The following is a 26,291-nucleotide window of genomic DNA, read 5'->3' on the forward strand; positions in this document are numbered from 1 at the left end:
TGTGCAGACTCCGCACAGACAGTGACCCAAGCCGGAATCGTATCTGGGACCCTGGAACTGTGAAGCAACCGTGCTGAGGGTTAGACCTATTTCGTATAGATCTTTACAACTTTTTTTTATTCATTCATGGGATGTGGGCTGCACTTTCAAGGCCAACATTTATTTGACTTGGGAAGGTGCTGATGAGGTTTGCTGGCCTCTGTCAGAGGGAGGGTGTATGATGAGCGGGGAGAGCTGACTGGAGGCGATTTAAGCTGAAGATCACCACACCTCAGGCCAGGGGCAAGTCCCAACCTCGCTGCTGGGTAAGATTTATTTAATTAACTGAATTTAAATTCCTCCGGCGCCACGGCAGAGATTTGAATTCACGTCTCTGGATCAAGGAGTCCAGACCTTGTGGGTTCACCGGCCCAGTCACATGACCAACGTGCCAGCGAATCCCGAAGCTGCAGAAAACGAAAACTTACGAACCCTCCTCTGGAATTTATCCCAACCCAGACAACGTTGTCCTAATAGACTGTTGCGCTGAAAATTGTACTGATGTCCTTAATTTTTCAGGAAGGATTTTCCTTGATTGATGCTCACAAATGGTGCAAAGCAGTACGTAGAGCGGATTGTGTACTCTTCGGATCCAAAGTTAAGGTAAGAAGTTGCACATATTTTGTTTTCCCCAAACCAGTGGGCCCCACCCTATTCCAGCTTCTTTGTTTTAATTTTATGCTTGATTGCCTCTGATTAATGCAGCTATTTTCACATTCTTTGCTTCTCTTTGCTGTTGAATTTCCATTGTCTGGTACAAAATTTCTCTCACAGGGTTTACCACTGGGACTTCCTCTCTTTTTCTTCCCCTTCCGCTCGATCTGGTACTATTGCAATCTTTCATTTTTTCACTTCAAAGCCACCAAGCGGCACGGGTAGCACAGTGGTTAGCACTGTTGCTTCACACCGCCAGGGTCCCAGGTTTGATTCCTGCTTGGGTTACTGTCTGTGCGGAGTCTGCACGTTCTCCCCGTATCTGCGTGGGTTTCCTCCGGGTGCTCCGGTTTCCCCTTACAGGTCCCGAAAGACGTGCTGTTAGGTGAATTGGACATTCTGAATTCTCCCTCTGTGTACCCGAACAAGTGCCGGAATGTGGTGACTAGGGGCTTTTCACAGTAACTTCATTGCGGTGTTAATGTAAGCCTACTTGTGACAATAATAAAGATTATATAGTGCAGCATTACATGAACAGTGACTCAGTTTTCCTTGACTATAACGCCTTGAATTTAGCTCGATGGAAGTTTTATTTTACATTAAGGTGCGGAAGTTAATAAGTCTTTTATTAAAGCTCTGTATCAAATAAATGAATTCACTGAATCGCAAAATTGTTACGTTAAATGAAGGCCATTCAGCCCGTCGTGTCTGCACTGATCCTTCGAAGTGAGTGAGTGAAATTTTCCCGCCTTCTCCCCGTAAACCCTGCACATTCTTCCTTTTTAGATAATAATCTTATTGCCTTTTGAAAGCCTGGTTTGAACCTGCCTCCACCATTCTCTCGGACAGTGCATCCCAGATCCTAATCACTTGCTCCATGGAAATCATAACAGGGTCATAATTTTCCTCCTGTCGCCATTGATTCTTTTGCCAATTACCTTAAATTGGTGCCTCTTCTCGGTGGGAACAGTTCTTCCTTACCTACTCTTGTCTAGGCCCCCTCCTGATTTTGAGTCTCTCTGTTGAACCGCCTTTCAGCTTGTCATCTCCAATGGGAACTGTTCCGATTTCCCCACTCTCCCTGGAATCTCGTGAATCTCTTCATTTTGTCCAATGCATTCACATCTTTCTGAATGTACAGCACGTATAAATGGTTGCAATAGTCCAGTTGAGGCCAAACTATTGTTTTATGCATGTTTAACAGCCTATTCGCCGGCGCCTGTTGTGCACTATTCCCCTGTCAATAAAACCTTGGAAGCTATATGCTTCATTAATCATGCTTTTAACTTATCTTGACACAGTGACTTAATTACATGTATAGAACAAAGAAAATTACAGCACAGGAACAGGCCCTTCGGCCCTCCCAGCCTGCGCCGATCGAGATCCTTCGTCTAAACCTGTCTTCTATTTTCCAAGGATCTACTTCCCTCTGTTCCCCGCCCGTTCATATATCTGTCTAGATGCATCTTAAATGATGCTATCGTGCCCGCCTCTACCACCTCCGCTGGCAAAGCTTTCCAGGCACCCACCACCCTCTGCGTAAAAAAAACTTTCCACACATATCTCCCTTAAACTTTCCCCCTCTCACCTTGAAATCGTGACTCCTTGTAATTGACACCCCCACTCTTGGAAAAAGCTTGTTGCTATCCACCCTGTCCATACCTCTCATAATTTTATAGACCTCAACCTCCGTCTTTCCAACGAAAACAATCCTAATCTACTCAACCTTTCTTCATAGCTAGCACCCTCCATACCAGGCAACATCCTGGTGAACCTCCTCTGCACCCTCTCTAAAGCATCCACATCCTTCTGGTAATGTGGCGACCAGAACTGCACGCAGTATTCCAAATGTGGCGTAACCAAAGTCCTATACAACTGTAACATGACCTGCCGACTCTTGTACTCAATACCCCTTCCGATGAAGGCAAGCATGCTGTATGCCTTCTTGACCACTCTATCGACCTGCGTTGCCACCTTCAGGGTACAATGGACCTGAACTCCCAGATCTCTCTGTACATCAATTTTCCCCAGGACTCTTTCATTGGCCGTATAGTCCGCTCTTGAATTAGATCTTCCAAAATGCATCATCTCGCATTTGCCTGGATTGATCTCCATCTGCCATTTCTCTGCCCAACTCTCCAATCTATCTATATTTTGCTGTATTCTCTGACAGTCCTCCTCGCTATCTGCAACTCCACCAATCTTGTACATTCTGGTCCCGCTGCCCTTGCACCATTCAAATGGTACCTTTTACTTTACATTGTGTCTCCGTGTTCTTCCTACCAGAATGTATCATTTCACACTTCTCTGCATTGACATTCATCTGCCATTTGTCCCCCAACTTGTCTATGTCCTTTTGAGGTTCTATGCTATCCTCACAGTTCGCAATGCTTCCAAATCTTGTACCATCCACAAGTTGTAAAATTGTGCCCTGGACACCAAGGTCTAGGTCTATCTGGAAGAGCAAGAGTGCCAACATTGACTCCTGGGGAATTCCACTACAAACCTTGCTACCGTCCAATAAACATCCATTCACCTGGACTCTGTTTCCTATCACTCAGCTAATTTCATGTCCATCTTGCTCTTGCCCCTTTTATTCTATGCACTTCCATTATATTTTGATATGACTATAGAACTTTACAACTTAAAACAAGACCATTTGTGCTAATGCGGTCAAAATTCAACGATGGCATTTGCAGAATTCAATAATGGATTGGTCACCAGTTATACTCCTTCTCCATTTTCTACTACATTGAAAATTAGATATGTAAGAGGTTGTATTTTGCGTCCCCATCGAACTTAAATTTCACCCTCTTGTGCCTGTCGCAACTCTTTGTGTAATCTGAAACAAATCCCATCGCTCTCCTCTCTGCCCTGTGTCTTTCTCTGACTCCAACATTTGGCCAATTTTCGTTTCAAAGATGTAGTGATCTCCACCTCAGATGTACCCTTTTGCTGAGCATTCCATGGTCCAATAACCCACTGCATTAATAAATTTCTTACCCTGCTTCTTACTCTGCGGTGGGGTGAATTGATATTGTCACTGGACTATAATCCAGAGACCCAGGGTAAGGCTCTGGGGACCTTGCAATGGGAGCTTGGCATCCTCCCATTGATTCTGTATACACCTCCCGCTTCCTCAGAAAGGCGGACAGCATTGTCAGAGACCCCTCATACCCAGGCTTTGCCCTCTTCCAGACCCTTCCATCAGGCAGAAGATACAGCAGTCTGAAGTCCCGCACATCCAGACATAGGAACAGGTTCTTCCCCACAGTTACTAGACTCCTCAACGACTCTCCCTTGGACTGATCTGTTCCCTGTAAGAACACTATTCACAACGCCCTATGCTGCTCTTGTTTGGCCTTGTTTCGCACTGTAACCAATCACTATTTGTTGATGCACCACTGTCAATATACTCTGTTGATTATTCTTTTGTCTACTATGTACATTCCCTTGGCCGCAGAAAAATATTTTTCACTGTACTTCGGTACATGTGACAATAAATATCAATCAAGCAATCAATCAATCAACCTGGGTTTGAATCCTACCATGGCGAAATTTGAATTCAATGACAATCTCAAATTAAAAATCCAATGATGACCTTAAAACCATTGTCGATTGTCCTAAAAGCCACCTGGTTCACTAGTGCCCTTTAGGGAAGGAAATCTGCCGTCCTTACTTGGTCTGGCCTACATATGACTCCAGACCCGCAGCAATGTGGTGGACTCTAAAATGCCCTCTGACATGGCCGAGCGAGACACTCAGTTTGAGGTCAATTCGAGATGGGCAATAAATGCGGACCCAGTCAGTGATGCCCACATCCCCCGAAAAGTAAGAGTTGATGCGCCCTTCTTCCCCAATCAGAGGAAGTAGTTTCTCTCTCTTCACCCTATCGGAACCTTTTACATTTTAAAGTCTTCACTTCTCGAGGATATTGGCAACCACATTTTCAATATTTCAACAGTGACGACATTTCATTCTACTTCATCGGCAGTGATGCACTTTGGGGCTTACAAACTTTTGTGAAAGGTGCTGTGAAAATATGAACTACTGTTTTGGTATTCCTTGGGCGAGATTCTCCGACCCCCCCCCTGCCGGGTCGGAGAATTACCGGGGGCTGGCGTGAATCCCGCTCCCGCCGGTTGCCGAATTTTCCGGCACCGGATATTCGGCGGGGGCGGGAATCGTGCCGCGTCGGTAGGCGCCCCCCCCCACCCCGTGATTCTCCGGCCCAAATGGGCCGAAATCCCACTGCTAAAATGCCTGTCCCGCCGCCGTAGATTAAACCACCTACCTTACCAGCGGGACAAGGCGGCGCGGGCGGGCTCCGGGGTCCCGGGAGGGTCGCGGGGCGACCTGGCCCCGGGGGGGTGCCCCCACGGTGGTCTGGCCCGCGATCGGGGCCCACCGATCCGCGGGTGGGCCTGTGCCGTGGGGGCACTTGTTTCCTTCCGCCTTCGCCACGGTCTCCACCATGGCGGAGGTGGAAGAGACTCCCTCCATTGCGCATGCGCGGGAATGCCGTCAGCGGCCGCTAACGCTCCTGCGCATGCGCCACCCGGAGATGTCATTTCCGCGCCAGCTGGCGGGGCAACAAAGGCCTTTCCCGCCAGCTGGCGGGGCGGAAATTCGTCCGGCGCGGGCCTAGCCCCTTAAGGTTGGGGCTCGGCCCCCCAAGATGCAGAGCATTCCGCACCTTTGCGGCGGTGCGATGTCCGACTGATTTGCGCCGTTTTGGGCACCAGTCGGCGGACACCGCGCCGTTTCCGGAGAATTTCGCCCCTGGTCTTTGCTCTAATGGAAACAATTCCCGACTCTTTCCAGAACCTTTCCTCATGACTATAGGTTTCCGTCCATTCATGGCATCATCCTGATAACGATAATTGCCTGAAGTATGTCCGTACTGCAGACAGATGCGCAATATCTAACTGTCAGCTTATCCGCTCCGAGAAAATAGAAACTGAGTGAGCAGTCAAAGTAATTTGAGATTTCATGCTGTGATATCAAAGACTTAAAAACGTTAAAAAATTATGCCTTTCCATTTGCAAATCGTGAAGTGGCGGTCTTTCAGACAGCTCATTCTGAGCTTCTGTGCCAAATGAATTTTTACATGCATGCTGTAGCATGGAACTATTGTTAGGAAAACAAAGGTAGTTTGAAGGGATTTATATTTGTATTGGTAAACATTAGAAATAAGATATAGCTTTAAATGGGTTTAATGTTTCTGGAAGGGTAAAACTTATAGTTAGATTAATGCTGCTGGACAAAGGTGTTTGTATGTGTGGTGTTGGTTTCAGTTCCAACCGTGATTCAATTGTCCCGCAGGGATCTGTTCTGAGACCTCTGCTCTTTCTGGTTTTAATGAATGACTTGGATGAGGAAATGGAAGGGTGGGTTAGTAAGTTTGCCGATGACCGGAAAGTTGGGGGAGTTGTAGATAGCATTGAGGGCTGTTGCAGGTTACAACAGGACATTGATGGGATGCAGAGCTGGGCTGAGAAGTGGCAGATGGAGTTCAACCTAGATAAATGTGAAGTGAATCATTTTGGAAGGTCGAATTTGAATGCTGAATACCGGGTTAAAGGCAGGATTCTTGGAAGTGTGGAGGAACAGAGGGATCTTGGGGTCCACGTACATAGATCCCTCAAAGTTGCCACTCGCGTTGATAGGGTTGTTAAGAAGACATATGGTGTGTTGGCTTTCATTAACAGGGAGATTGAGTTTAAGAGCCGCGAGGTTTTGCTGCAGCTTTATAAAACCCTAGTTAGACCACACTTGGAATATTGTGTCCCGTTCTGGTTGCTTCATTATAGGAAGGATGTGGATGCTTTGGAGAGGGTACAGAGGAGATTTACCAGGATGCTGCCTGGACTAGAGGGCATGTCTTATGAAGAAAGATTGAGGGAGCTAGGGCTTTTCTCACTGGAGAGAAGAATGAAGAAAGGTGACTTGATAGAGGTGTACAAGGTGATGAGAGGTATGGATAGAGTGGATAGCCAGAGACCTTTCCCAGGGCCGAAATGGCTATCACGAGGGGACATAGTTTTAAGGTGATTGGAGGAAGGTATAGGGGAGATGTCAGAGGTAGGTTCTTTACACACAGAGTGGTGGGTGCATGGAATGCACTGCCAGCAGAGGTGGTGGAGTCAGAGTCATTGGGGACTTTTAAGCGACTCTTGGACAGGCACATGGACAGCAGTAAATTGAAGGGGTGTAGGTTAGGTTGATCTTAGATTAGGATAAAAGGTCGGCACGACATCGTGGGCCGAAGGGCCTGTACTGTGCTGTACTGTTCTATGTTCAATTGTGCTGAGAGAGGGCAACAACGTGCAGAGTAAATAAACCAACAGTGGCTTCTTAGTAATTGGGGCCTTGCATGGTAGAGATGCTTTTAAGTTTTCCTTTGGCAAATTTGATTGCAGTTGGCGATAGGTAGTGAGGGAGAAGACAGCTCTCTCAGCTCTTCTAGAAGCAGTTGGTTTTTGAAGACTAAAGAGGGAACATCTGTCTCAGCCTTGCAAGAAGAAAAACCATACTATGGAGTAATGTTTAAGAAAACAGGTGCTGGAAATCTGAAGACCAGCTTGTTCAGGAAACTAGAGAATCAAAGGGAAGTGTCCAAGAAGTCTGGCGTTAAGTGGGGTGGCACGGTGGCGCAGTGGTTAGCAATGCTGCCTAAGGCGCTGAGAACCCGGGTTTATCCTGGTCCCGGGCCACTGTCTGTGTGGAGTTTGCACATTCGCCCCGTGTCTGCGTGGGTTTCACCCCCACAACCCAAATATGTGCAGGTTAGGTGGATTGGCCAAGTTAAATTGCCCCTTAATTGGAAAAATAATAATTGGGTACTCTAAATGTATTTTTTAACACTCTTGGTTAAGTGAATAGAGTCCAAGGCATTGTTGGAGGAATTCGGGGAAGAGTGAATGAAGGGTGAAAGAGGCAGTGCAGTAATTGGATTTAAAGTGGGACAACAGGCATCTGAGGTGGATGAAACGCTTGATATTTTAATACAGCCTGGGAATTGAAAGTTAAAGCAATTGTAAGCAGTTTGCACAGCAGACAAGACAAAGAAAGGGGTTAGTGCAAAATCCCGTACTGGATTTGCTGTTAAGTGGAACAGAAGCTTTGCTTAAAAACGTAATTTGAAAAACCTGAACAGCATTTTGCAGTGCAAATCACTAGTCTGCAGCACGGTAGCTTAGTGGTTGGCACAATGGCTTCACAGCGCCAGGGTCCCAGGTTCGATTCCCGGCTTGGGTCACTGTCTGTGCGGAGTCTGCACGTTCTCCCCGTGTCTGCGTGGGTTTCCTCCGGGTGCTCCGGTTTCCTCCCACAAGTCCCGAAAGATGTGCTATTCGGTATTTTGGACATTCTGAATTCTCCCTCTTTGCACGGAATGTGGTGACTAGGGGATTTTCACAGAAACTTCATTGCAAGGTTAATGTAAGCCTAGTTGTGACAATAAAGATTAGTAAAAATTAAAAATTAGGGGAAAGCTTATGAGAGAAGATCTGAAAACATGTTTTTCGGAGTGGAGTTTGGAAACTCTAACGTGATGATTATCTGGGGGGATTTTGAGGAGAAATCCACAGACAATAATTTGGGTTCAGAGCGGAGTGTGTATTTGACCAGAGTCATTTTGTGTGCTTAAAAGGGACTTTTTGTGTTGCTTTAGATGTATTTTGTAGTCTGTGTTCATCTTTAAATCGGTGTGGATTTGTGAAGTGAAGGGAGGAGTATTGTATTATAATCCAAGTTTTTAGTGGCAATAAATATTTTCTTCTTGTTGAAACTAATTAACAATCCTGTGATTCTGTTCCTCCACATTTTATAAAGAAAAGCAAAAGTTACGGTCTTTTGAGCCAGGGTACCATTCTGGGATTTTCCCATCCAGTTATAACATCAACTGGGATTGTAACAATATGGAGGAGAGTGATGGTAGAGGTGCCAACTTCCTTCTATCACATGACTGACAAAGAACGACCCCTGCACTTACCACCTGCCATTGATGCAGTCGCAGGTTGATAATCAACCTGTTGTGGCCACATTATGAACACACCTTCCTTGGCCATCAAGTCTTGGGGTGGAGCCCAAACCTGGGGCTTTGACTCAGGCTTTCTGCGGTTGGAAAAGAGAAAGTGAGAGCGCTTAACATTGTTGAAGTGGACAGCAGCTGTCAGTCAGAACAAGAATGTTTATAAACATTGCAGTTAGGATTAATAGATGATACTTCAGATGTGTTCAAGCGGGAAGGGAAAGATAAATAAACAAATCTGCTGGTAGTTGCGTTTAAACCATCAAATTGTCAATTAAAGGCTAGTTAAAGGTACTGCACTGTTTTTGAATGTGGGCCATTTCAAAGGATCTAGGCAGATTTCAAGGCTTTTCAAGAGATGTGGGCTTTTTAGGAAGGCTCTGACACTTACAAAAGCAGCAGTTCACAGAATCATCATAGAATTTACAGTGCAGAATTTACAGTTGAACAGCATGGGCTGAGGGAGCAGATGTGAGGAAGGGAAAGTATTCCTGGCTTGCATTCTCAGACGTCTGATCTGCTCATCAGCTGTCAACCGTCTTATCTCATCAAAATAATTTTTATTGCCACAAGTAGGCTCACATTAACACTGCAATGGAGTTACTGTGAAAGGCCCATGGTGGCCACATTCTGGCCCCTGAATGTTTCCGACAGGAAGCCCACTCTAGGTGGGGCTGGACTGGGGACGGGTCTGCTGCCAGGCGCTGATCCCGCTTTTGGGCCGACGTGAATTCTCTGACTGATTGGGATTCCCGACCCACATCTATAATTGCCCTTTGTTCTCCTTTTGCTCTCCTCTAGAATGAAAGTCGTATGTTCCGAGTGCAGTTCAGTGGAGATTCGCACAGGCAAGCACTGGAAGGCTGCTCCACCTGTGTGCAAATGCTCCTTCAGTATATCGATGTACAGAATCCTGATGGAAAAGTTCAGAACCAAGCCCTCCAGTTGAGCCAGCCAACAAACGTCAGCCTCTCTGGAAGTTTGGAGCTGGAGGTAGGGTTAGCAGAGGGAAAAATAGCCCCGCTTGTGGCATCCCAGTTCATTTTGCTGCAATTTAATATTCTAACACCGTGATTGAGCTGAATCTACTTCAAACCTCTATCAGCGTGTAACGTTAACATGCCATCAAAACTTTCAACATGGCCCCTCTCGATAACATGAATGCTCTGTACATGTGAAATCCCTTAAACCACCGACGATCAGCTTATCTACAAGGGGTGTTGCAGAGTAGGTCACGTTAAAAAGCTGCTGTGAGAAGCATTGCTATTCATGTTGGTGTTGGTGGGTGATCCCATCTATTGGCATTCATGGCCTTCTCTTTAAACTACCACCTCGTGCTAAGTGCTGGCTTGCGAGCAATCCTCTGCGATGACATTTATCAAGCCCAGCCCAGCCTTTTCCATACGAAGGGGGTACGACTGAGATCGTGATAGCTGCCGGGATCATTGAGACTTTTTATTAGCTTTGAACAACGCCACCTGTTATGCCTGAAATGATTGCAATGGGCAGCAAATCAGGAGGGACAGGACAGGAAATTGTAATGGTCTGACACAGAGGAAGTTGGTTGCTGGGGAACCGGTAGGAGTTCCTTGGTAATCTTCAGCTGCTCCATTAGTAAACCCCTGCCATAAGGTCAGGAAAAGGGCTGTTTGTTGTCGGTTCCATAGTTTCATCTTCACTCACAGTTCCTCTGATTATGAAGCAGACCTATAACAGGAACAGGATGACATCGAGACTTGAGCTGAAAAGTGACAGGTAACACTAGCGTGATATAAATGCCAGGTAACGATGACCTTTTTGGAAAGAAAAAGTTCACCTAACCCTAACCTTAAAAAAAAAAAAATCTCTTCAATGTTTGCAATATTCGGGTCAGGTGCAAGATGGAATGCTCACCACTCTGTATGTGCAACAAAAAACTGACACTCAAGAAACTGTCCACGGCACAGCAGGTAATTTAATTGGTTCCCCACCACCCAATTTAAAATGCACTCTCTGATCTACCAGTGCTCTGTGGCTGGAACATGCACTGCATCAATTCACTCCAGGTTTCATCGACAGCACTCTGTTTCCCTGTAACCTCTGCCCACTGAGAAAAACAAGAGTAGCAGTGTTGTAGGACCGTACCTCCAAATTCCCCTTTAAAGTCACACATCATCTTGGTTTGGGCACATATCACAATCCCATTGTCTTCATTTGATCTGCCTCTTTGAATTATCTGCTTAATGCCATTATGGGAGCATCATAATCACAAAGACTACAGTGCTCAAGGGCGAGAGTGAGGACCAGGTCCATTGCAGGGCAGCTAGGGAAAAATAATAAATAGAGCCTTGCTTCACTCGGCCCAGGAATCAAAAAAGGTTAAAAGTTCAAAGGGGACACGAATGAGGATGAGTATTCTGATTGCATGATCTGAATGGTCCAGAAAGCAACTAATTATTTTTGTTAGATATTGAACTGCACGGCCGGGAAAGGCGTAAAATTTTATTCATTATAGACTATTCCTGCTTTGTATGATGAAGGACTTGGGTTTTGTTTCATGGGTTGAGCTCGTCTACGGTAAACAACTGGCTGGAGTTTTTTTTTTTTTACAAAGTTGTCACCATTGGGCAGATCCCACATGTGAAATTTTCAGTCACAATGCCTGCATGCAAGACATTGACGTCGGCACCTGTCCTTGAACAGAGCTTCTTGGGTGTTGATTTTCTCTGTTGAACATACCTAGTGGTGAGCATTCCATCTTGCACATGTCCTGAGTATTGTAGACCGTGAAGAGATTTTAGGGGTCACAAGATGACCATCAAGACCATTGTTGCCTGGCACTTGTGTCACGCCAATGTTACCCCTTGCTCGTCAGCTCAAGTTGGCATGCTGCCGAGGTCCTGCTGGAGAGAATGACTCACTGTCATAAATCCCACCTTTTCTAAACTTCCCGCCCTCTTATCCAGCATTCCTCCCATTCTCTCTATTCTTTCCCCACGGTCTAATAAACTGTTGATATTCTAGTTGCTTCCACCGACCTGCCTACTGTCGGCGAGAGAAAACGCAAAATTGAAATTAAAACAGGATTTGATAGTAGTTGTGAAAAATCCCTTTTAGATCAGGCCGTATTATTTAAATGGAGGGATTTCGTTATTACCTTGATGGACGGGATAGCCCTGTCTACAGAGAGATCAAAATGCCACAACATTCAGAGACACGTCGTTGGGAGGAGGGCAGGACAAAGTTAGGTGAGTTGATACACCAGCTTGTTCTAATTTTTTCTAGCAAAACCCTCCTCCTGAGCATTGATCTTTCAGACTTGTTTTTGTTTCAGGAAAGTATTAAATGCGAACGAGTGACTAATAATTCCCTGCTTAATCTGGAACATGATCAGGGACTATATATGTTGGATAACTAGAAAGCTGAAAATCCAAAAACATCTCCATTACATAATTTAAGTCATCCAGCTGAACTGAATACTTGTTCCTTTGCATCTCCTTGAAATAACAAAGAATCCATTCCCATTGAAGTCAGAATGAGTGGATATACATGCAAAATATAAATTTATAGGCAGGAGCAGCTCACTGGCTTTTTCCATGATTGGGTAGTAATTACAAGGCAATTTTACCATCCGTTTTATTCAAGGTATTCCCCCTGGAGATCAGAATTATTCAAAGGCCTGATAACATTGGCATTTACAGTGAGTGGCCTGAATGTGTTGATATACAGTGCGTAAAAAGTAGTTAGCACTGGGTTCAGGCTGACTGACCTCGGAGGCCCTAGTGTCAGCTGTGCTGGTGGGAGGAGGCAGCAGCCTTGCTGACATCCACAGGAGAGGGAAAGCCAGAAAGAGAATCACCTCTCAACTTCTCGTGTGGCTTGTTTGTGATCTGCACAGACAGCCCACCTGCCGTAAAGCGAGTTCTGGTTTAAAGCCGCTAACAATTGCAACAGTTACCACACAGGTACTGCTGAGATTGGCTCTGTGCGCACAGATGCTAACTACACGGTAGCTACTAAGCTTTGACTTGACATTTGCCACACGACACTCCTGGTTGAGGCGATTCTGTCATTAACTTTAGCATTTTAAGATTCTGACTCTTAATCTTTTAATCTGACTCTTTTAGTCACAGGAACGAGGCCTAGAGGAGGGGCAAACAGAAGCACAAAATACCCTTCTTGAGGGTAGGGTATCCATCAAACAACTAGCAAAGGTATGTAGGAGCAACCAACCTCCTTCAACTATGTATAAAATCTGTTACCTTGAATCAAATCCTCCTCATTTTTGTAAATCAGTCCAGACAGAAGGTACTTGGAATGGTTGCTGGGTAGATTTCATGCAGAGTGAACCTCCATGTTCCAATGGCGTTACGGCATTTCCCAGACCAGGAGGTTGATGATAAATTGCTTTTGAAAGCCAAATGTGGTTTTCTGACTAGCGACTTAACACTAAATGATAATTTCGGTCTCAAGCTCAGTCTGGGTGGTCCAGGCTCAGTTCTTGAAAGAGTCGGAAGCCGAATATGAAACTCACCCAGATGCTTTAAAAAAAAGTGTGTTATTTATGCCAGTGGTATCTTACTCTTCATATTTCACTGTACAGCGGTGAAAAAAGTTTAGAAGGTTTAGAGCAATTTAGGAGACAAGGTGTATTTTTCTTTTATTTGTTCTTGGGAAGTAGGCATCGGAGGCTGTGCAGAATTTATTGCCCATCCCTAATTGCCCTTGAGGGGAAGTGTCAGCCACATTGCTGTGGGTCTGGAGTCACACGTAGGCCAGACCGGGTAAGGACGACTGATTTCCTTCCCTAAAGGACATTAGTGAACCGGATGGGTTTTTACGACTTTTTATTAGTTAGACTTTTAATTCCAGATTTGTATTGAATTCAGATTTTGCCACCTGCAGTGGCGGGATTTGAACCTGGGTAAAAGAGCATTATTCTGGGTCTCTGGTTTGCTAGTCCAGTGACAATACCACTATGCTACCACTTCCCCATGAAAAGTGTGTATATGAGTGCACCCTTGCTTGCGCCCATTGTTTACTAATTGCTTTCACTATGACATTTTTAATCAAAGCATTTTTAAGACCTTTTACTTTAAGCTCCACGTCAGTTCTAAACTTGGCTGGTGCAACAACTAAGGAGAAAAGGGTGGAATGGATGGTCAATAAAAAAGGAAATCTGGGAAAGTGAAGGCACAAATTGGAAAGCTGAGAATGAAGAGGACATGTTTCTGTTTTGTTTCATGCCGTCGCGAAACATAGAATCCATGGAATCCCTGCAGAGCCGAAGGAGACCATTCGGCCCTTCGAGTCTGTACCCACATTTAGCTTGTATCCCGAGAAGTCTCCAAAATCCCTAAGTATCCGCATGACCTCCCCCATCCCCTCCACCGGATCCGCAATGTACAGAAGCAGGTCATCCGCATGCAGTGAAACATGGTGCTCCTCCACCCCCCCCCCCCCGAACCAACCCCCTCCAGTTTCTGGACTCCCTCAACGCCATGGCCAGCGGCTCAATCGCCAGGGCAAACAGCAGGGGGGGACAAGGGGCACCCCTGCCTCGTTCCACGATATAGTCCAAAGTACCCCGACCGCCGCCGGTTCGTCGAAACACTCGCTATTGGGGCCTGATACAACAATTTGACCCACCCTATGAATTCCTCCCCAAACCCAAATCTGCCTAACACCTCCCACAGGTACTCCCACTCCACCCGGTCAAAGTCTTTCTCCGCGTCCATTGCCGCTACCACTTCTGCGTCCCCACCCTCCGAGGGCATCATGATCAGATTTTCTGTCCCTATGCCAATCCCTCCAAACCACTTCTCGTGTTTATTGAGGATAGAATCTCTGTTAACAAAATCAATGCAATTTTCCCAGATATGTAAAATGGACGGAAAGATGAAAAATTAATCAGTTAATGCACAAATAGAGCAACCTGGGCATATTGATTGCCTCGCAGTCTTTGAACGAATTTCCCTAGTTATCATGGAGTAGGAAGGTTCCCCCGATCATTTCCTCTGGGCCACAGGGCGTTAGTGAAAATATTTTCGCTATACTGTGTTACTGGGTAGATTGTCTCTGTTTGCTGGGCATTCCTGTGTATGGTTTCTCTTGTCACTGTAAGTCAGTGCCAATATTTTCTGCAACCAGTGAATCAGTGGGCAGATTTCCTCCAGTGAGTGAGTTTATGCAAATGTTTCTTCTGGTTAGGGTGTGTTCGCGATGAGGTTCGTCTTTCCAACAAAATCATGAATTTTTTTAAGAACAGGTTTGTGATTTCACAAAAGGTGGCATGATGTTGCGAAAATATTCAGATCTTTATCAATGCGCTGTTGCAAAACGCGAGCACTGCTATTTATTATGCAGTGTAGAAATTTCAAATAGGAATCCGTTTCCTCACATTATATTCAGTTGCCGGGGGCGGGCGGCACGGTGGCACAATGGTTAGCACTGCTTCCTACGGCGCTGAGGACCCGGGTTCAAATCCAGGACCCGGGTCACTGTCTGTGGAATTTGCACATTCTCCCCGTGTCTGCGTGGGTTTCACTCCCACACCCCAAAGATGTGCAGGGTAGGTGGATTGGCCACACTAAATTGCCCCTTAATTGGAAAAAAATAATTGGGTACTCTAAATTTAAAAAATATATCTATGTTCAGTGCCAGGGACCCGGGTTCAATTCTGGCCTCGGGTTACTGTCCGTGAGGAGTTTGCACGTTCTCCCCATGTCTGCGTGGGTTTCCTCCGCGTGCTCTGGTTTCCTCCCATAGTCCAAAGATATGCAGATTAGGTGGATTGGCCGCGCTAAATTGCCCCTTGGATTGGATTTGTTTATTGTCACCAATCCAGAGACTGTGGCAAGTTGATAGGTATGACCAGTTCGTTGCAGAATCCCTACAGTGCAGAAGGAGGCCATTCGGCCCATTGAGTCTGCACTGACCCTCCCCTCCAAAGAGCACCCTACCTAGGACAACTCCCCTGCCCTAACCCGGTAACCCCACCTAACCTTTGGACACTAGGGCAATTTAACACAGCCAATCCACCTAACCTGCACACCTTTGGATGGTGGGAGGAAACCGGAGCACCCGGAGGCAACCTACGCAGACACGGAGAGAACGAGCAAACTCCACACAGTCACCCAAGGCCAGAATTGAACCCGGGTCCCAAAGCGCTGTGAGGCAGCAGTGATAAGCACCGTTGTGGGCTAATACAAGCGTAGACCAGCCAAAGCTGCCAAATTGTTATTAAGAAAACTTGACTGGTTTACTGACATTCCTCAGGAAGGAAGACCTGCCACCTCTACCCAAATCATCCTAAAGCTGACTCTCGGGGGTGGCATAGTGGTTAGCACTGCTGCCTCATAGCACCAGGGGACCTGGGATCCTCTTGCATCAACTAGGAAGATGACTGTACAAACACAGTTTCCTTTTTTTAACAACTCGTAAACTGCTTCTCTTTTTCGCCATGTGGGTGAATTTTGAACTGACTTCACAAGAATTATTGTGCGTGAGCAATTCGTGAAATCGTAAATGCCCTGATGGCGAGGAAATTTGCTATGGATTCACGCCGATCGTCCCCACTTAATCGGTTTCTTTTAATGGATCGGTGCTAATTAGCAGGAACTAAATGACAGATATTTTCTTTCAGTTTGACCAGTATTGATTTCCGTGCCACACTTTGAGCTGGAAACAGACAAAAAGGCTGACTCGGTCAAAGAAGAACTTCCCCGAACTGTGGGCAACAGTCTAGCGGTTTCCTGAAACTGCAGTCAAAAGTTCAAGATCTTGGATTGGATTGGATTTGTTTGTTGTCACGTGTACCGAGGTACAGTGAAAAGTATTTTTCTGCGAGCAGCTCAACAGATCATTAAATACATGGGAAGAAAAGGAAAGAAAAGAAAATACATAATAGGGCAACACAACATATACAATGTAACTACATAAGCACCGGCATCGGATGAAACATACAGGGTGTAGTGTTAATGAGGTCAGTCTATAAGCGGGTCATTTAGGAGTCTGGTGACAGTGGGGAAGAAGCTGTTTTTGAGTCTGTTTGTGCGTGTTCTCAGACTTCTGTATCTCCTGCCCGATGGAAGAAGTTGGAAGAGTGAGTAAGCTGGGTGGGAGGGATCCAAAAGGTTAGATGGGGTTATTGGGTTGGTGGGGTTGGAGCTTGGGCCTCGGTAGAGTGCTCTTTCGAAGGGCCGTTGCAGACCCGATGGCCCCCTTACACACTGGCGGGATTCTATGGCTAAGGTGGAAAATATGCCAACTTTTATTCTGGCATATCGACATTAGCTTGCTTTAGGTATGTGTAAGTTTACTATGATGGAAGCTGTTGTATTTTGCTAAGTGGAAGGATCAGTATGATCAAGTCCATGTTTATGTTGCAACATCATGGCGTATACTCGTTTCTGAAGTACTGTTCTTAAACTCGAGTTGTCAAAATGATGCAACAGTGACAAGACATCTGATGTTGAAACATCTATTTGGTGGATTTCATTGCAATGGGCCAGAGTGCTTGTTAACTTCCCATGGGGCTAATGAACAATATCCGTTTTACAAATGAAGGAGGTAGTTCAGTTCAGACATTGACAGATTGCTAATATGGGATAATAAAAACAGAAAATGCTGGAAATACTCGCGCAGGTCTGGCGGTATCTGTGGAGCGAGATGGGTTCTTCAGAGCTGGACTGAGCACGGCACCTTCCCATTGCAAGCGCAGGAGATGTAAACCCTGCCCTTTGAAATGAAAATGAAAATCGCTTATTGTCACGAGTAGGCTTCAATGAAGTTACTGTGAAAAGCCCCTAGTCGCCACAGTCCGGCGCCTGTTCGGGGAGGCTGGTACGGGAATTGAACCGTGCTGCTGGCTTGCCTTGGTCTGCTTTAAAAGCCAGCGATTTAGCCCACTGTGCTAAACCAGCCCCTTAACCTCCTCACCATCCAAGGCCCCAAACATTCCTTCCAGGAGAAGCAGCTGTTCACATGCACTCCTCTCAATTTAGTGTACTGTATTGGCTGCTCACAATGTGATCTATACATTGGGGAGGCCAAGCACAGATTGGGTAGATCACTTTGTGGAACTCCTACACTCGGTCCACAAACGTGACCCCGAGTTTTCAGTTGCTTGTCATTTTAACCCTCTTACTTTGGACTTTTCTGCCCTCGGCCTGCTGCAGTGTTCGAATAAAGGTCAACGCTCACTCGAGGAACTGCCTCTCATACTCCACTCTGTATGTTTCACCCGATGTCTGTGTCTATGTATTTACATTGTGTATTTATCGTATGTCCTATGTTTTCTCATGTCTGGACCAATCTGCCTGGACTGTACGCAGAACTATACTTTTCACTGTACCTCGGCACACGTGACAATAAAATCCAATCCAAGTTTTCAATTCAACACTTTGCAGCTTTTGGACTCAAGCCTCGAGTTCGCCAATTTCAGACTGTAAACTCTTTTCACATGTGCCAGTCTTAATCTTATTTTTCACATTTTTGTTTTCAGACACAACTGTCGATTAACCTGCCATTCAGACCCACTTTGGGCAAATCTTACGACAGCCGTTACCACTCCATTTGCCCTTTTGTACCATGTAATCTTCAGATATTTAATCTCTCCCACCCTCCACCCTGTAACAGACCTTCCGTTTTGTTTGCCCCTTCCTCACCCCCTTCATTCGCACCTATTACATTTCTCCCTCCGGCTCTGTAAATAGGCCCTTGGCCTGTAACGTTAACTCTATTTCTCACACCACAGATGCTGTCTCATGAGCTGAGAAGTTACCAGTTGATCTTCCTTTAACTTCAAGTTGAAAAGCTGAGTTAATTTAGGGTTTTTATTGATATAGCCTGCATTCCGGTAAAAGCTACGAAAGCTTGAGAGAGCATAATTGAATGACAAAACATTTAGATCTATTAAAATAGTTTAAATTCTATAACCTGGGCTTTTCTTCCCTAGTCCATGCTGGGAGCTACATCGCCTAAGCTGCCATTGGCCTATCAGCAATCAACGTTGAACGCGGAGGAGTTGGGTCCTTTCCTGCGACTCTGTCTTCTGGATCAGGGTTTCCCAGAATTTGTGGAACAGGTGGAGCAGGAACTTAAAAAATTGATAGACGCGTGATCAGGAATACATTTGGCTTTTCTCCAGTTGGTGAAGAACAAGATACAGCTGGAAAAAGAGCTTTCTTCAAATTGCATTCATCTTTTTAAATTCATCCCGTGTTTGAATTTCTTCTGGACAATGTATCTGTGGCAGTACCGTCTCTATTTAGTGTAGACCTTGGCTGGAATCCTCCAGCCGTTGGGATTCTCTTTTCCCGCTGGCGGCTTTCCCAGCGGCGTGGGGTGGCTTCAATGGGAAATCCCCATTGACCAGCGGCGGGAAGAAAGAATCCTGGCGAGCCGCGGAGAAACACGCGGCTGGGAGACCGGCGAATTCAGCCCATTTTTATTGCTGAACCGTAGTTTGCCAAAGCGTTAAAACAATAATAAATTATTTAACCGACATCAGCCTTGATTTATTCGTCTTCGAGGAGTCAAATTCAATCACTTTGTTGAGGTTTTCAAAACTCGTGTGAGTAAGTTCTTTCGGGATATGTCTAACCTTAAATTCCGGCTGTAGGTTTCTCATTTCTATCTGGCGCTGCTGCTTTTCCCCTGTGGGCTGGCAGACACGGCCTGCGGCAGCAAAGGCTGCAGATTCAGTTCATTTAATAATAATCTTTATTAGTGCCACAAGTAGGCTTAGATTAACACTAATCATAGAATCATAGAAGTTTACAGCATGGAAACAGGCCCTTCGGCCCAACCAGTCCATGCCGCCCAGTTTTTTACCATTAAGCTAGTCCCAGATGCCCGCACTTGGCCCATAACCCTCTATACCCATCTTACCCATGTAACCATCTAAATGCTTTTTGAAAGACACAATTGTACCCGCTTCTACTACTACCTCTGGCAGCCCATTCCAGACACTCACTACCCTCGGAGTGAAGAAATTGCCCCTCTGGGCCCTTCTGAATCTCTCCCCTCTCACCTTAAACCTATGCCCTCTAGTTTTAGACTCCCCTACCTTTGGGAAAAGATGTTGACTATCTACCTTATCTATGCCCCTCATTATTTTATAGACCTCTATAAGCTCACCCCTAAGCCTCCTACGCTCCAGGGAAAAAAGTCCCAGTCTATCCAGCCTCTCCTTATAACTCAAACCATCAAGTCCCGGCAACATCCTAGTAAATCTTTTCTGCACTCTTTCTAGTTTAATAATATCCTTTCTATAATAGGGTGACCAGAACTGCACACAGTATTCCAAGTGTGGCCGTACCAATGTCTTGTACAACTTCAACAAGACGTCCCAACTCCTATATTCAATGTTCTGACCAATGAAACCAAGCATGCCGAATGCCTTCTTCACCACCCTGTCCACCTGCGACTCCACCTTCAAGGAGCTATGAACCTGTACTCCTAGATCTCTTTGTTCTATAACTCTCCCCAACGCCATACCATTAACTGAGTAGGTCCTGGCCTGATTCGATCTGCCAAAATGCATCACCTCACATTTATCTAAATTAAACTCCATCTGCCATTCGTCGGCCCACTGGCCTAATTGATCAAGATCCCGTTGCAATCCTAGATAACCTTCTTCACTATCCACTGTGCCACCAATCTTGGTGTCATCTGCAAACTTACTAACCATGCCTCCTAAATTCTCATCCAAATCATTAATATAAATCACGAATAACAGTGGACCCAGCACCGATCCCTGAGGCACACCACTGGTCACAGGCCTCCAGTTTGAAAAACAACCCTCTACAACCACCCTCTGCCTTCTGTCGTTCAGCCAATTTTGAATCCAATTGGCAACCTCACCCTGGATCCCGTGAGCTTTAACCTTCTGCAACAACCTACCATGCGGTACCTTGTCAAAGGCTTTGCTAAAGTCCATGTAGACAACGTCTACTGCACTACCCTCATCTACCTTCTTGGTCACTCCCTCAAAAAACTCAATCAAATTTGTGAGACATGATTTTCCACGCACAAAGCCATGCTGACTGCCCCGAATCAGTCCTTGCCTCTCTAAATGCTTGTAGATCCTGTCTCTCAGAATACCTTCTAGCAACTTACCTACTACAGACGTTAGGCTCACCGGTCTGTAGTTCCCAGGCTTTTCCCTGCTGCCCTTCTTAAACAAGGGCACAACATTCGCCACTCTCCAATCTTCAGGCACCTCACCTGTGGCTGCCGATGATTCAAATATCTCGGTTAGGGGACCCGCAATTTCCTCCCTAGCCTCCCACAACATCCTGGGATACATTTCATCAGGTCCCGGGGATTTATCTACCTTGATGCGCTTTAAGACTTCCAGCACCTCCTCCTCTGTAATATGCACACTTCTCAAGACATCACTATTTATTTCCCTTAGTTTCCTAACATCCATGCCTTTCTCCACCGTGAATACCGATGAGAAATATTCATTCAGGATCTCACCCAACTCTTGTGGCTCTGCACATAAATGCCCTTGTTGATCCTTAAGAGGCCCTACTCTGTCCCTAGTTACTCTTTTCCCCTTTATGTATCTGTAGAATCTCTTTGGATTCTCCCTTGCATTATTTGCCAAAGCAATTTCATGTCCCCTTTTTGCCCTCCTGATTTCCCTCTTAACTCTATTTCGACAATCTCTATACTCTTCAAGGGATCTACTTGATCCCAGTTGCTTATGTACGTCATATGCCTCCTTCTTCTTTTTGACCAGAGTCTCAATATCTCGAGTCATCCAGGGTTCCCTACTTCTACCAGCCTTGCCCTTCACTCTAAAGGGAATGTGCTTACCCTGCACCCTGGTTAACACATTTTTAAAAGCCTCCCATTTACCAGCCGTCCCTTTGTCTGCCAATAGTCTCCCCCAATCTACCTCTGCAAGTTCCTGTCTGATACCATCAAAATTGGCCTTGCCCCAATTAAGAATTTTAACTCTTGAGCCAGACCTATCATTCTCCATAGCTATCTTAAAACTAATGGAATTATGGTCACTTGTCCCAAAGTGATCCCTCACTAGCACTTCTATCACTTGCCCTTCCTTATTTCCCAAGACGAGGTCAAGTTTTGCCCCCTCTCTAGTCGGTCCATCCACATACTGAATGAGAAATTCCTCCTGAATACACTCAACAAATTTCCCTCCATCCAAGCCCCTAATGCTATGACTGTCCCAGTCAATGTTGGGAAAGTTAAAGTCCCCTACTACTACCACCCTATTATTCTTGCAGCTATCTGTAATCTCCTTACATATTTGCTCCTCAAGTTACTGTGAAGATCCCCTTGTCGCCACACACGGCACTTGCTCGGGTACACTGAGGGAGAATTCAGAATGTCCAAGTCACCTAACAAGCATTTCTTTTGGGTCTTGTGGGAGGAAACCGGAGCAAACCCACGCAGACATGGGGAGAACATACCGACTCCTCACAGACAGTGATCCAAGCCGGGAGTCAAACCCGGGTCCCTGGCACTGTGAATTGCGCTTAGTTCAACATTGAATGCCTCCTGATTTCCAGTTGGATCATTGCCATTGGTCTCAATGTCCCAGGATGATGTGAGGAAACAATGAATCAGGCTTCCCAAGTTCCAAACCTGAAAGTGTGTTGCTGTGTTTTAAGTAGCCGACTGAACCTCGCTCTCGAGGGGTCACGTGTGAAGTTCTGCACATTGGCTGAAAGAGTAAGAGTGGAAACCAAGGGATCAGATGGGGAACGAAAACAACAAAGCAAATCAACTTTATTCAAATCAATGTCTGAATTTAAGGAATCGTGGGAATAAACACCTGGAGGCAGTGTTGCACAAAGATGCCTTAAGGTTTGAAGACTTGTACGACTTTTAGAGAAATGTTTTTCATCGAACTGAAAGGAACATTGATAAATTTCTAAAATCCATTGAACCAGAACCTTTCAACAACTTTTATTTTTATATTGTTTACGAGGAAGAATATCCATTGCTCTGCATTATGTAAAAGGAGGAAATGTAATTACTGTGGAATTTAGCAATTCTTCCTAGTCACTGGCATCGACTTGTGGAGTTCAGCCAGAGAAAGACATGTTGTCGTCAACCTTGTCGCATTCATTGCTCACAGGCATATTCCTGACCGATTGTTTGGCAGTGGCACCGGGCCAGAAATTGCTGTAATGGTGGGTTTGGTGGTCGGCAGTGTTAATTGGTTATTTCCGCTCAACACTGATGTCAAACAGTACTTGCAGTGCATATTGCCGGAACACTGAAGCAGAGCAATGAATGTCATGGGGTCAGAGATTGGTGTGAAGCCACAACTGTGGACCATTGACGGTAATTTGGCTTTTCCCCCTAACCGCGCGACTCATGTTTTTGCCGCAAATCGCTAGGATGTTGAAATAGCAATGCTGAAATGACGGGGGAGGAGGGAGGGTTCAGTTGCAGGGGAAATTAGAAAACCCAATTTAGATGAGGTGAGAGTGCAGGTTAGCGATGTGGTGGATGATTCCCTGAAAATTAAAGTGAGGGACAGAACAGGTGAATGTCTTTATGCAGCAAGGAATTATAGAAGAGTAGGGAAATCTAACATGAAAACAAATTTTAAAACTTTGTATCGAGATGCAAGAAGCATTCGTAACAAACTTAATGAGCTAACGGCGCGTGGTGATACAGTGGTTCGCACTTGCTTCACAGCGGCAGGGTCCAAGGTTCGATTCCCGGCTTGGGTCACTGTCTGCGGAGTCTGCAGTTCTCCCCGTGTGCGTGGGTTTCCTCCAAACGCTCCGGTTTCCTCCCACCTGTCCCGAAAGATGTGCTTGTTAGGTGAATTGGACATTCTGAATTCTCCCTCTGTGTACCCGAACAAGCACCGGACTGTGGCGACTAGGGGGTTTTCACAGTAACTTCATTGCAGTGTTAATGTAAGCCTACTTGTGACAATAATAAAGATTATCATTATTAAATAGAAATAAAAGTTTATGACTTGGTGGGGATTACTGAAACGTGATTACAGGGAGACCATGGGCGGGATTCTCCGTGAACCGGCAGGGCGGGCCACTCCGGTGCTGAGGAGTGGTGTGAACCACTCCGGTGTCAGGCCATCCCGAGGGTGTGGAATCCTCTGCACCTTCAGGGGCTAGGCCGGCGACGGAGTATTTGGCGCCATGCCAGCCGGTGAGGAAGGGCTTGGCATCACGCCAACCGGCGCCGAAGGGCCTCTGCCGGCTGGCATGAGTTGGCACATGCGCGGGAGCGCCAGCGTGCGCTGGCGTCATCCCAGCGCATGCGCAGGGGGGTTCTTCTCCGCACCGGCCATGGCGGAGGTTGACAGCGGCTGGTGCGGAGGGAAAGAGTACTCCCATGATCGATGGGCCCCGATCGCGGGCCAGGCCACCGTGGGGTCACCCCCAGGGCCAGATCCTCCACCCCCCGAGGACTCTGCAGGCCGCCCGTGGAGCCAGGTCCCTCGATAAGGACTTGTTGTGATTTACGCCGGTGGGAGCTGCCGAAAACGGGCAGCCGCTGCTTGGCCTTTCGTGGGCCGGGGGGCCAGCAGCCGACTGGCGTGCCACGATTCCCGCCCCCGCTAGAACCCCGGCACCGGAGAATTCGGCAGGGGCGGAATTTCCGGCGATTTGGGTCGGAGAATCCCGCCCCGTGTCTGGGAATTGAACATCCAAGGGGTATGCAGTATTTCGGAAAGATAGGGTGAAAGGAAAATGAGGTGGCGTACCCCTGCTGGTGAGGAAAGGGATTGGTGCTGTGATGTGGAATGCATTTGCACTGGAGATCAAGATGTCGAATCAGTCTGGATAGAAATAAGAAGTAATAAAGGGAAGAAGTCCTTGGTGGGAGTAATCTATAGGTGACCAAACTGCGGTTCTACAGTGCGGTACGGTATAAACCAGGAAATACTTGGGGCTTGCAAGAAAGGTACGGCAAGAATATTGGGTGATTTTAATATGCACATAGACTGGAGGAATCAAATTAGCAAGGGTAACCTGGAGGCAGAGTTCATTGAATGTATTAGAGATTATTTCCTGGAACAGTATGTTGGGGAACAAACCAGGGAGGAGGCTACTCTCAATTTGGTATTATTGAATGAGGAGGGATTAATTAATGACCTAGCTAAGGATCCAGTAGGGTATAGTGACTATAGTAGGGTAGAATTCAAGATTCAGTTTGAGTGTGAGAAAGTGGAGTCCTACACTAGTGTTCTGGAATTAAACAAAGGAAATTACATAGGCTTGAGGACAGATTTGCCCATATAGACTGGGCAGGGAGGCTAAAAGGTAGGGCAGCTGATGAGCGGTGGCAGTTGTTTAAGGAGATGCACAATTCCTCACAACTAAAATTTTCAATCTGTATTAACTACTTGGACATAGGGATAGAGAGTTCTGTAGCCAAATTCGCAGATGACACAAAAATAGGGGGGGAAACAGTAAGTTGCAATGAGGAAATAAGAACCTTACAAATGGATATAGATAGATTAGGAGAGTGGGCCAAATGGTGGCAGATGTAGTTTGACGTAGACAAGTGTGAGATCTTTCATTTTGGTCGAAAAAATGGAAAGGCAACTTATTATCCAAGCGGGGAGTGACTTCGGGGAGCTCCGATGCAGAGGGATCTGGGTGTCCTAGTGCATGAGTCACAGAAAAAGCATGCAGGTACAGCAAATAATAAGAAAAGCAAATGGAATGTTGGCATTTATAGCTAAAGGAATGGAGTATAAAGGTAAGGAAGTGTTGTTGCAACTGTACAAGGTATTGGTAAGACTGCACCTGGAGTATTGTGCACAGTTTTGGTCCTCTTATTTGAGTAAAGATGTAGTGGCATTGGAGGCAGCTCCAAGGAGGTTCACTAGATTGATTCCAGAGAGGAGGAGTTTGTCGTACGAGGAGAGATTGAACAGTTTAGACCTATGCTCTAGAGTTTAGAAGAATGAGGGGAGATCAAATCGAGGTATGCAAGATGATAAAAGGTACGGATAAAAGTAGACGTGTAGCAGATGCTTCTTCTTGTGGGGCATTCTAAAACGAGAGGTCATTATCTTAGAAGAAGAGGAAGCAAATTTAAAACCGATTTGAGGAGAAACTACTCCCAAAGGGTTGTGAATCTGTGGAATTCGCTATCCCAGAGTGCGGTGGATGCTGGGACAGTGAGTAAATTTAAGGAGGAGTTAGACAAGATTTTTAATTGGTAATGGGTTGAAGGGTAATGGAGAACAGGCAGAACAGTGGAGTTGAGGCCAGGATGGGATCAGCCACATTGAGGGTGTTAGGCTCGGGAGGCTAAATTGCCGACTCCCGCTCCTAGGTCACCTGTTCTAGGGAGGAGATGCTCTGGCTGATTTTGCAATCCAGCTCTTGGTCTGTCGCATTGTAGGTAATAGATGAAGAACATATCAGCCATGATAGAATGGCGGAGCGGACTTGATGGGCCAAATGGACTAATTCTGCTTCTATATCTTATGAACTATTTGAGACCCTGTGAATTTTGAGCCTAGTGACCCATCTCCCTGACCAAGCACATGGCATTATAAAAAGCTGAAATCGGTTTCCCATATCTCAGTCCAGAGTTGGGGCTGACA

General features: G+C 46.0%; 1 protein-coding gene across 3 annotated transcripts in view; it reads left to right on the top strand.

The window, feature by feature from the left end:
* LOC140404404 (meiotic recombination protein REC114-like) overlaps positions 1–19,214 on the top strand; it is a 46,449-nt gene extending 27,235 nt beyond the window's left edge. For 2 of the 3 annotated variants that reach the window (XM_072492894.1, XM_072492895.1), the window contains 4 exons: positions 559–642; positions 9,530–9,721; positions 12,835–12,921; positions 18,666–19,214. In XM_072492894.1, the coding sequence (XP_072348995.1) occupies positions 559–642; positions 9,530–9,721; positions 12,835–12,921; positions 18,666–18,830 (528 nt within the window). In that variant the 3' untranslated portion in view covers positions 18,831–19,214. Of the gene's footprint in view, positions 1–558; positions 643–9,529; positions 9,722–12,834; positions 12,922–16,352; positions 16,524–18,665 lie in introns of those variants that run through there. The other variant, XM_072492896.1, reaches the window with a different exon arrangement.
* Positions 19,215–26,291: the final 7,077 nt, after the last annotated feature.

Source organism: Scyliorhinus torazame, chromosome 30 (genome assembly GCF_047496885.1).
Source record: "Scyliorhinus torazame isolate Kashiwa2021f chromosome 30, sScyTor2.1, whole genome shotgun sequence".
Lineage (NCBI taxonomy): Eukaryota > Metazoa > Chordata > Chondrichthyes > Carcharhiniformes > Scyliorhinidae > Scyliorhinus > Scyliorhinus torazame.